Source organism: Brassica napus, unplaced genomic scaffold, assembly GCF_020379485.1.
Source record: "Brassica napus cultivar Da-Ae unplaced genomic scaffold, Da-Ae ScsIHWf_2968;HRSCAF=3754, whole genome shotgun sequence".
Taxonomy (NCBI): Eukaryota; Viridiplantae; Streptophyta; class Magnoliopsida; order Brassicales; family Brassicaceae; genus Brassica; species Brassica napus.
The window spans coordinates 28,393-41,107 of record NW_026016216.1 but is presented as its reverse complement, the minus strand read 5'-3'; the positions used below and the strand labels follow the sequence as shown (position 1 = coordinate 41,107).

At 33.1% G+C, this 12,715-nt stretch overlaps 1 protein-coding gene and 1 non-coding gene across 2 annotated transcripts; one reads left to right on the top strand and one right to left on the bottom strand.

Annotated features, from left to right (window-relative positions):
• Window positions 1-691: 691 nt before the first annotated feature.
• LOC125602758 (photosystem II CP47 reaction center protein) lies at window positions 692-6,154 on the bottom strand. Its single transcript, XM_048774198.1, has 2 exons — window positions 2,318-6,154; window positions 692-1,538 (listed from the first exon to the last, which is right to left on the bottom strand). Exon 1 carries the CDS (start codon window positions 4,805-4,807, stop codon window positions 3,281-3,283), a length of 1,527 nt encoding a protein of 508 aa, XP_048630155.1. The 5' UTR covers window positions 4,808-6,154; the 3' UTR covers window positions 692-1,538; window positions 2,318-3,280.
• A 4,836-nt stretch (window positions 6,155-10,990) lies between these two features.
• TRNAW-CCA lies at window positions 10,991-11,064 on the top strand. The gene has a single exon. It is a non-coding gene; the product is annotated as a tRNA-Trp (tRNA).
• Window positions 11,065-12,715: the final 1,651 nt, after the last annotated feature.

The window sequence follows — 12,715 nt, the reverse complement described above, 5'->3', positions numbered from 1 at the left end:
CGAGGGAACCGGACATATATTTTTCATCATCCGGCTCGAGCAAGAATTAACCAAACTAAATTAATACATACAAAAATATATATGTTATCCACAAGTATTTAATATGTAAAAAGAATTATCCGATTCCAAAGTTATTGCAACTAAAGATTACCATAAATTCCATTCTTACAGGTAAATGCTCAACACCCACGTAAGCTTAAAAGTTGATCATGATTAAGTGCTTTCTGGATCGTCTCATACCTTATCAATTAATCCTTAATCTCAAAAATTATATCGAGATTTTTCAAATACAAAGATTTACTTGTTACTAATGAAGTCTACCCTCTACTCTTCATTAGATCCTGTATTCACTCCGATAGTATCAGAAATCGAGTCGATGCAGAGGAAATGAATGCATTTACATACTATTAATTTTTTATTTTTTTAGCTCTTTTTTAGTAAAAATAGCTAAAAACATAATCCTGATTATGTTCCATCCCTTAATCTCCTGGATTTTTGGATTTTACGGAGCCCACTCATCCACGACATCGTCGGGTATTATGATCATAGAAAAGATTCTCTTCAAGTGAACAGCCTATCCCCTGTATGGGGCTTACACAGTGGTTGGAACAAAGACACATTTGGTTGTGAATTCCAATGTAGCAGATAAAGTCATATTTCTGCACGGCCCGATCAATAGTTCAAGTCACACACTCCCATAATCCATTTTCTCTTCATAGAATTCCCTTCAACTTTTTATGTCAAAAAAATAATACAATATTGTGGAGTTGAAGGGAAATATCCAAATACATGTCTTATTTTTTTAATAATCCATATTTATAGCAATAAAATACGATTGTTCCTTCACCAAGTAATAAGATAAATTAGTAATTAAAAATATCTAGAATCTATATTATTTATAAGGGACCAGAAATACCTTGCTTACGTATCATTAAGAAATGCATTAACATAAATACAGCCGTAAGAAGAGGTAATACAAAAGTGTGTAAACTATAAAAACGAGTCAAAGTGGATTGTCCAACACTAGCACTTCCGCGTAATAATTCTACAAGAGGCGATCCTATTACCGGAATAGCGTCAGGTACACCTGTTACAATTTTGACTGCCCAATAGCCAATTTGATCCCAAGGTAAAGAATAACCTGTTACACCAAAAGATGCGGTCAATACACCCAGAACCACACCAGTAACCCAAGTTAATTCGCGAGGTTTTTTAAAACCACCGGTGAGGTATACACGAAATACGTGCAGGATCATCATTAGGACCATCATACTTGCCGACCATCGATGAACTGATCGGATTAACCAACCAAAGTTAGCTTCAGTCATTATATATTGAACAGAAGCAAAAGCCTCAGTAACAGTTGGACGGTAATAAAAAGTCATAGCAAATCCCGTAGCTACTTGTACTAAAAAACAAGTAAGGGTAATTCCTCCTAGACAATAAAATATGTTGACATGCGGAGGAACATATTTACTAGTTATATCGTCTGCAATCGCTTGAATCTCAAGACGTTCTTCGAACCAATCATAAACTTTATTGAGATAGGTAAACCAAGGTTCCTCCCCCTCCAAGAACTGTATATGAGAATTTCATCTCGTACAGCTCAAACAAAAAAAAGACCCAAATACTGATTGAAACGGATATGGAATATAAAGTTTTAAACTTCTCTCTCATTCAATATTATTTAAGAGTCAAAATGCGAAAGCTCTTCTTTGTGGTTAAATGCCAAAAACTCAAGTCAGCTCATACGTCTTTATGTTGTGTTGATCGTTACAGGCCTCTTGAATCTTCTAGATTACCTACCGTTATTGTCTTTTTTAGTTGGTATTTGTATGGAATGGGAATACGGATTTCTTCTTGTTTTCTTTATTATTGATAGGAATTTTCTTGTTAAGACCCTACTTATTAATTGAAACCTCAGATTCATACGAAAACCACGATAATTCAATGAAACCTTCAAAGTCCAAAGTTCACTGAGTGAGAACCATTGGATCATCACTTATTCAATAAAAAAAAAAGAGCTATAATGATTAAAAACATAAAATACAAAGAAGCGTTTGTCCTTTGATCTAAATAAGAGTTTAAAAGCAGAAAAAAATTGATTTATGAAAATTTATAAGATAGAACGGAAAGAAGTCCGGCTACGAGGTCTAAGTATTAAGTATGAATCATAGTTCGAAAACTTTGTGATCTATTTGATCTATTTCGTGCTCCAGATACTCGAATGAATATCCGACGAAATAAAACCATCTTGATAAAGATGACAGACCCCCTTCTCTGTACTATCCATAGGGTCAATTCTAACAAGTCACACACTCATATTCCGGAAATATACAATGCAGAAAAAAATTTCGCGGTCGAACTACCAAAGGAGAATAGGTGCAAAATTTTAGACCTACATACTTTACTTTTTTGTATCGAACAAAAAGCTAGCACTTCAAGATTCTTCTCAGTCTAATTCATTGAAATTCCATCCAGTAGAACAGAGGAATTATAAATCTCCAAAATAATAGATAGGAATACCGCAAATAGTGCCATTGCAACACCCATCAAAGGGGTCGTTCCCCATCCAGGAGCTACTTTACCATATTCAGAATTCAACGGTTTCAATAACTTCCCTACAGTAGTGCTTCTTGGACCAGATCTAGAACTATCTTCAACAGTTTGTGTAGCCATAAATCTTATTTTGTATTCATTACGATCTGTTGACTTTGTATACCATTCCGTTGTAAATAAACGATCTTAGCATAGATCCATTGTGGTCTTTCAATTATATAATAATGGAAACAGCAACTCTAGTCGCCATCTTTATATCTGGGTTACTTGTAAGTTTTACTGGGTATGCTCTATATACTGCCTTTGGGCAACCCTCTCAACAACTAAGAGATCCATTCGAGGAACACGGGGACTAGTTGACGTAATCAGCCTCCAAATAGTTGGAGGCTGATTACGTCAATGAAGAGAATGAAAAATTATTTCATTTTTTAGTTGAAATTGTAGGCGGTTCCCGAAAAAAAATAGCGAAAAAAATGATCCCTAAAGTCGATACTAAGAGAAATGTATAAACCAATGCTTCCATAAATTTGATCGTGGTTTACAATTATAGCTTTCATACCTGTTTTGTTTATGTTTACTGAAGGAGTATACCTCCGGATAAAGAACAAAAAAGAGTCAAAGAAACGGCAGCGATTTAAATCAAGATTCCTACAGTACCCTACCTATTAAATGAAATCAAAAAAATCGCAAACAGAAACTAAAAGAAAAAAGCAATGTTGCATCAGACTGCTTGTCTTTTTGTAGTTGGATCTCCAAGTTTTTGGAATGCCCCAAATTCCACCTGAGCATCCAAATCTGGATCAATACCAGCAAAAACATCTCTGAAGAGGGTTCTAGAACCATGCCAAATGTGTCCAAAGAAGAAAAGTAGAGCAAACGAAGCATGCCCAAAAGTAAACCAACCTCTTGGACTGCTACGAAAAACACCATCGGATTTCAAAGTAGCACGATCTAATTCAAAAATCTCACCCAATTGAGCCCGTCTAGCATATTTTTTCACAGTTGCGGGATCACTATAACTTACTCCATTGAGTTCACCACCATAAAACTCAACAGTTACACCTACTTGTTCGACACTATATTTAGATTCTGCCCTTCTAAACGGGACGTCGGCTCTAACAATTCCGTCTCCGTCTACCAAAACAACCGGAAATGTTTCAAAAAAAGTAGGCATACGGCGTACAAAAAGTTCACGCCCTTCTTTATTTCTAAAGACGGGGTGTCCTAACCATCCAACAGCTATTCCATCCCCATTGTCCATTGAACCCGCTCGGAATAATCCCCCTTTTGCTGGATTATTACCAATATAATCATAAAAAGCTAATTTTTCAGGAATTTTAGACCAAGCTTCTGATACACTTTGATTTTCAGCTAGTCCGGCACTAACTCTTCGATATATTTCTTGTTGAAAGTATCCCTGATCCCATTGATAACGAGTAGGACCAAATAATTCGATGGGAGTAGTTGCAGAACCATACCACATAGTTCCAGCAACAATAAAAGCTGCAAAAAAGACAGCAGCAATACTACTGGAAAGGACGGTTTCAATATTTCCCATACGTAATCCTTTGTATAGACGTTGAGGCGGACGAACACTAAGATGGAATAAGCCCGCTAATATACCCAACGTCCCTGCTGCAATATGATGAGAGGCTATTCCTCCCGGAACAAAAGGGTCAAAACCCTCCACGCCCCACGCCGGATTTACGGGTTGGACCTTTCCGGTTAGTCCATAAGGGTCGGATACCCATATTCCAGGACCATATAATCCTGTTACATGAAATGCGCCAAAACCAAAGCAAGCCACTCCTGAAAGAAATAAATGAATTCCAAAAATCTTGGGCAAATCCAAAGAAGGTTTTCCTGTACGTTCATCACAAAAAATTTCTAGATCCCAATATACCCAATGCCAAATAGCTGCCAAGAAGCACAAGCCAGAAAACACGATATGTGCTGCGGCTACCCCTTCGTAACTCCAAAGACCCGGATTCGTTATAGTCCCTCCTGTAATATTCCAACCGCCCCATGAATTGGTTATTCCTAAACGAGTCATGAAAGGTATAACGAACATACCTTGTCTCCACATTGGATCAAGAACAGGGTCGGAGGGATCAAAAACAGCTAATTCATATAGAGCCATGGAACCGGCCCAACCAGCAACCAGAGCAGTATGCATTATATGAACCGAAAGCAAACGACCGGGATCATTCAATACAACAGTATGAACACGATACCAAGGCAAACCCATGGAAATACCCCTTTATCAATGAAAAATAGACACTATGTAACTTTATTGCATTGGAAAAAACTATGTTACGGACCCCCCCTTTTTAGGTAATTATTTCGGAGAAAGGATTAATATTTGTTCTATTCTGTTAGTAATAATGGAACAATTCGATTCATAGGAAAAAAGGGAAGCGGATCTATTCTATATCCGATAAGTACCAATACGCAATGGGGGTGAATCCTATGTTATATGAACCAAGATAGCTATTGTTGTTCAGAAGCCCGTTCGTAAAAAGTTTCCTTTAATTTTTATTCATTCTCTCTTACTTTACTTTTATTTTATATTTTATTTTAGCTTATTCAACTTCTGTATTAAATATGATTAATTTAAATATGATTAATATTAATAAAGTAGGAAAAAAGGATAATATGATAAAAAAAAATGAAACCCCAGTCTTACGTTTCCACATCAAAGTGAAATAGAGAACTTCATTCTCTTTTTTTTTCATTTCATGCCTATTGGCGTTCCAAAAGTACCTTTTCGAAGTCCTGGAGAAGGAGATACATCTTGGGTTGACATATAGTGCGACTTGTCAGATATATTGGGCTATATGGGATTTCCCCATTTTCTCCCTCGATCGAGATATCCTCTGTTTCGCTCAAAAAGATTGATTGAATTATCAAAAATTTGTAACGCGAAGCGCAAAAAATAAATTAGAATTAAATGCAGGGAGTATTTAGATTGATATTAGATTATCAAAAATTTTTTATGGTTTACGTGATCGGACTAATAAAATTAAGTATCCAGGCTCCGTTTAGCAAAAATCCAATTGATAATTAATATATAATATTTTTATAATTACTACTTAATATGATATGAATATGATATCAAAATTATGATAAAAATTCTATTAAAAAATAAAAAAAATACAAAAAATTGAAACAGGGTGATCTAAAACTGTTGATCAAATAAAATAATATAATTAAAAATTTATTGACTATTTGACAGAAGACATGTGAAAGAAATGAATTGAAAAAAAAAGAAGGAGTAGTAAAAAAAAAAAAGACGCGGTATTTGGTTCATTTGTCCTATATGTGCAAATCAAAATCGGGCAAATTTTTCCTTTTACTCGGAGTAGAGCATAAACCTAAAAAAACGGAATAAAAAAAGGAAGAAGCCCATTCAGGAACAAGAAAAAACCATCCCCATTTCAACTGAATCTCGATGAAAAAAAAATATCAATGAATCAAGTTAGTCTGACAGGCCTAATCAATCGTTTTATTATTTTATTATTAGGATTATAATATCTAATAAATAAAAGGGGCCAAAACTTATTTATTTTTTCTTTTACTTTTAAAAGGGAAGCAAGCCCTTCCCTTATTAAGTTAGAAAGAAAAGCCTTCTCTGAAAAAAAAGGGGGGGTTGGAATCGACACATTGATTTTTTAACAATTTTTGTTGAACCGTATGCATCAAAAGGTGCCTGTACGGCTCCTAAGGAATAAAATTTTATCCTAATCAACCGACTTTATCGAGAAAGATTGTTTTTTTTAGGCCAAGAGGTTGATACCGAAATCTCGAATCAACTTATTAGTCTTATGATATATCTCAGTATAGAAAAGGATACCAAAGATCTTTATTTGTTTATAAACTCTCCTGGTGGATGGGTAATATCTGGAATGGCTATTTATGATACTATGCAATTTGTGCGACCCGATGTACAGACAATATGCATGGGATTGGCCGCTTCAATAGCATCCTTTATCCTAGTCGGAGGAGAAATTACCAAACGTATAGCATTCCCTCACGCTTGGCGCCAATGAGTTTTTTTATTTTAGAGAAAAAATACTATGCCTTCGCCCTCGGAAATATGAATTAGTTAAGTAATAATAGCATGGCACTTCGAATTCGATATGAAATTTTTTAGATTAAAAAAATTAGATTATATATTGAAAGAGTAGTATGGGATAAGAAAGGGGTATTTAAAATGATATCTTCCCTATTCGGGCACATCCCAGCGTCACAAACTTTGTTTTCACACCGGAAGCTTATTTACAAAAACAAAAAAAAAGACACTTTGGGATTGCTGAATCATAGACGGATCAAAAAAAATGATATATAAAGCAACGGAACCATCATAGTATTTTTTTAACTCCTACAAAACAAAAAAGAAGGATGGTAATTGGATCATTTATGGATCCGCGTATAATAGAACCTATATTTTGTTTTCTTTCGCCGAAAGGAAAGGTCAAAAACGTAAATTCCATTCTAGAGCCGTATGCAACGCACAAAAAAAGCCTGTACGGTTATTCAAATTTCTCTGTTTTTTTGGTTATCTCGCCTCATTCTGCGAAATAGAAAAAGCTTTTCTATTATATCATCAGGGTAATGATCCATCAACCCGCTAGTTCGTTTTATGAGGCACAAACGGGAGAAGTTATCTTGGAAGCGGAAGAACTACTAAAACTTCGCGAAACCATCACAAGGGTTTATGTACAAAGAACGGGCAAACCTATATGGGTTGTATCCGAAGACATGGAAAGGGATGTTTTTATGTCAGCAACAGAAGCCCAAGCTCATGGCATTGTTGATCTTGTAGCGGTTCAATAAAAATAGGAGCGATTTCATGCAAATCTACCACTGCTAATTTTATATCTTTTTAGATTAAAGGTTTAGTTTCATATTCTCTTCAATATATTTTTTTTATATTGAAGAGAATCTTGAAGAGAAGTAATTCAGAATTAGCCGGTTAGAACCCATCTAAACCAGCCCATTATTTATATGATTCCGTATGCCAACCATTAAACAACTTATTAGAAATACAAGACAGCCAATCCGAAATGTCACAAAATCCCCAGCGCTTCGGGGATGCCCTCAGCGACGAGGAACATGTACTCGGGTGTATGTGCGACTCGTTTAGATCATAGACTGAAACACAAAAAGGAAATTCTTTTTGAAATATCAAGGATCAGTACCTGTTAATAAAATAGAATGGAGGAACTCGATTCATTATTTCAAAAAGATAGATCATTCATATCTTCTATTGTGTCTGAAACTTATGGTTTACATTGGTGCAAATCCAATCAACTCCATTTTTTAGAAAACCCCCAATGATAACAAATGGTTATCAATTAAGCGGGGGAAATCCCATTTTTTATTAAAAAGATTCCACTCTTGAAAGAAAAAACGGACTAACAGGGTAAATGACCAAATCAATTTTAAAATAAAATACCGTTACTGTATAAAGTGGATCTCATTGTGAAAGATCTATTACTGGAATATTAATGGGGTAGAGCCAAAGAATGTGAATTGTACAAGTTACCAATAGTATTGATTAATTAAAAGAAGGAGCTCCGGTGTATAGAGAGGACCTCACCGTTTTAGAAGTAACCATAGAAACGAAGGAACCCACTATTTATCCATTTCTATTTACTACTTTTTGTAGTTATTCTATTTTTTTTATATCAAGTACCAAGGCAATTTATCCTTTCAAAGCAAAGGAAAATACCTAGCCAAAAATAGTGGTGGGGAAGGTTAGAGTAGCAAAAGCCATTGGAATTTTTTTTTATACATTGGAATAATTCGTTTGGTTATTAATGACTAGTAAAGGGGAAAAGAATAACTAAAACTAAAAAAAGAATTAGTTATTCATCAAAGTTTGATTTATTCAATGACTAGAATTAAACGCGGATATATAGCTCGGAGGCGTAGAACAAAACTTCGTTTATTTGCATCAAGCTTTCAAGGGGCTCATTCACGACTTACACGAACTATGACTCAACAGAGAATAAGAGCTTTAGTTTCGGCTCGTCGGGATAGGGGTAAAAGAAAAAGAGATTTTCGTCGTTTATGGATCACTCGAATAAATGCCGTAATTCACGAAACGGAGGTATTCTATAGTTATAACCGATTCATACACAATCTGTACAAGAAGCAATTACTTCTTAATCGAAAAATACTTGCACAAATAGCTCTATTAAATAGGAGTTGTCTTTATACGATTTCAAATGAGATCAAAAAATGAGGGGATTGGAAGAAATCCACTAAAATATTTGAAATAGAGTTCTTAAGTAGAATAAGCTCGGGGAGGGTAGAGTAGAAATTAGTATTATAAAAAAAGTCGTCAAAACAAAACGAGGGTATATAGTCGCTAAAAAAAGACTTATTCTTTTTCTTTTCGACGATTCTTTTTTTTTTTTTTTTTTTATGACAGAAACAGACGTAACAATCAAATTTTGATTCTTGATTGGATTTGTCGAACAAAATATTAACCTCTTTTTTAATTCCTTCAGATTAGTTATTCAATTGAAGAATAAGTCTATTTTTTTCTGGTTCTAAGGCTAGTAGTTCTAGGGGTCGACTCACTTCTTTCAAATTGTTTCTGATTATTAAGAAAAGGTAACAAAGATAAAATACGAGCTTGTTTTATAGCAATAGTAATTAATCGTTGTTGTTTTAAAGTTACTCTATTCACCCGTCTAGATAATATTTTTCCTTGTTCACTAATAAATCGACTAATTAAACTCATGTTTCTATAATCAATTCGATCCCCCGATTGGATCGGGGGCAAACGCCGACGAAAAGATCGCTTGGATTTAGTAAAAGGTCGCTTAGATTTATTCATAATTTTTTATTCCTTACCTATAAAATCCTATTTTTGATCGGATCAAAATAAAAACGATTGCTATTTCTATATAGGATAGAGTTTCTATATAGAATTAAGAATATAGGATTTGATTTCTTTCTATTATTTTATTTGTTTATATTTATATATATGTAATAATACGTAGATACTCTCATTATTCCTGTTCTTAAAATAAAATTTGACATACAAGCACTCAATTTTATCTATTTCTTAATTTCCCCATGAATTGTATGTTTATAACAATAGGGACAGAATTTTCTCAATTCCAATCGACTAGGAGTGTTATGCCGATTCTTTTGAGTAATATATCTGGAAATTCCAGCCGATTCTTTCTTAATATCATTTCGAACACAACTGGTACATTCCAAAATAATTGTTACTCGAACATCTTTACCTTTGGCCATGAAACCTCCTTTGGATTTATGATTCACCCCCAATCTTCTATTTTAATTTTAGGGTCCATAAAGAACAAGAACAAAAAAAATAGAAGCTGTTAATTAACTCAAAAAAATGTCTTAAATATTTCGTTGCAATGAATATTAATTAGTAATTAAATAAAAAGAAAATAATAAGTAATATAATGATTTTTTGAAAACTATATTTCAAATCTTTGTACAGTATTTTTTTTAAGTATCTCGTAGGATACTCTTTCCCTAGCAACACTTTTTTTTTAATTGGATCCTGAACCCTCGTTTTTATGACCTTTCGGCCCCCCTTTTTTTTTTCTAATTCTTTTTTTAGAATTAGAAAAAAAAGGGGGGGTTATTCCCCGATCGTTGATCGTATCTCTAAATTTTTTTATCCTTTCTGATGTTAATAACTAGAATTAAAAAAAGGGAAATGTTAATGCATCTGGAAATAAACGATTAATCTCTATTAATAAACCTGCTAACGAAACGAACCATAGAGTACTTAGTACCGGTGCTACGGAAAGATATGTTTTTAGATCTCGCATTTGAAATCCTCCTTCTTTCTTCTTTATTGTATTACAATATATATAGTAATATATATAACTATAGATGTACATGTAGTTAAGAAGTTCTTGTATTTGTATATGTAACCCCCCATTTTCAAAATTAGAATTGAAATATTGTCTACTAGAACGATCTTATAGATTCCATTTTCAAATGGAAACGCCTTTTTATGTAAATTTGAAATTGATAGGATTTGCCTAAAAAAAGTAATTTTTTTAATTATACTTATATATATGTTTGTTATCTGATATGAAACAAAAAAAAAAGAAGGATGTGGAAAACAAGATAGGAATTGTTTACAATGACACTGTAAACCAATCGAAAGGGATGTAGCGCAGCTTGGTAGCGCGTTTGTTTTGGGTACAAAATGTCACGGGTTCAAATCCTGTCATCCCTACCTAATTACTGCTCAGAAGAGCAGTAACGAGGAATCCATTTTAGATTTATCTTTTTTTAATAAAATTGGACATACATATAATTCTGAATTTTATGATATACTATGATATAGTATATACGTACAAAATCGATTCGAGTTAAAGAATGTCCTCTTTCTAGCCTTTTCGTTTTTTTATAAAAAACAAGAAAAGCGCTCTTAGTTCAGTTCGGTAGAACGTGGGTCTCCAAAACCCAATGTCGTAGGTTCAAATCCTACAGAGCGTGATGTCACTCTTGTTTATTAGATTGTGTCAAAATTCCACTGTTCGCAAATAATTGAGCAGCAATCTGAATTCGACCTCCCGCATATGAAAGCAAGAAGGAGGTCAGTCAAAAAAAAGAGATGTTAATTAATCAAAAGTCCAACTGATCACCACGTCTGTATTGTAAATAAGCAGTTACGAATAATCCAGCCAAAGTAATAGGAATTAGACCTAAGACGATTCCAAATAAAGAAACTTCAATCATTTCAATTTTATTTTGTTTTCATTTTTGAAAGGGAGAAAAGAGAGGTACTATCTATTCCTAGCTCTTAATCTGTATTGCCGACGAATCTCAATGACCAAAATTGGGTAATTAACACGGTAAGGAACTATCGAACATATGAAATACCATATAAATCTTTTTTGATCAAAAAAGATTCATTCAATTAATTTCAAATAAGTCGTATTTTGCTTAGACCAATAAATAGAACTGAGGTTATAGTTAAAGCTGCTAGTAGAAAACCGAAATAACTAGTTATAGTAGGCATGAAGGGACTCAATAAAATATGTTTTTTTATACATATGTTTCTAAAGTACTTCCCGAAGTTTCAATAAAAAAATTTTTTAAAGTAAAGATAGATACAAATACTAGTTCCAAGAATCAAAAAATTAAATTGAAAATTTGTGAGTTATCAAGCATTATCGGTGGTATGAACAAAAATAGAGAAAAAGAAAAAACGAAATTCATCGTCTTTGGCATCTGCACCATCTCAGGATTCAGAATTCACGTAACTGATTCATTGAAAAACTCTTTAAGAAATTAATAAGAAAAAATAATACATAAAAAAATAACTCTATTATATAACTTCAGTTAAAACATAGAACTTTTTTTGAATAAACATGTAAAATTTTTAAAAAAGTTGTTTGATTCTTTTTTTTTTAAGTGACCTTAGAACCTAGAATATGCCCCCTTCTACATTTATTCAAATTGAAATAAATTCAATTTTGAATAAAGTAGATTAATATAGTAGAGCAGTTTTCTTCATTTAATCTATGAAATTAAACCAAAAAGCAGTATCCTACACGGAGAACGAGATCAGTCAAAAAAAGAGTTATTTATTTTAACTAGATTTTTAAAACTTGTAATTAGCAATTTCTATTATCGTTTCCTTTCTAGGTTTTAGGTTTTTTTCTTTCGATATTATATAGAAAATAGAGTGAAAAACCCATCATCTTTGTAGTTAGTTAAAGAAAGAAAAAACCTTTAAATTGAATACAACAAAACAATGCACGCATTCCAAAGATTTAGTATTATTATTTTTTTATTATTTGTTGTTCTTTTGAATTGATCCAAAACTATTCTTCCTTTTCTTGTTACTGGAAATTAATTCCTTAAAATAAAATGAAATAAAAAGCAAAAACGGGGGGGGGTCACATTATCATTACAAAAAAATATCTTCTACAATTATGCATATGCAACAAAAATGAAATTGATGGGTTTTGGATTCAATTGACTTGGGACAATATGAGAATTTCCTTAATGAATTATTAGAATTAGAAACCACCCTCTTGAATTTTCATTTTATCTAATCTTTAGTTTATTTTCTAGTCCAAAACAAATAAAGGATCAAAGCCCCTATAGATTACAGATACAGGAATTTGAAGAAGTGGAA

Coding starts and splice junctions, on each gene's coding strand:
- LOC125602758 (XM_048774198.1), bottom strand. CDS start 4,807: ATGGGTTTGCCTTGGTATCGTGTTCATACTGTTGTATTGAATGATCCC.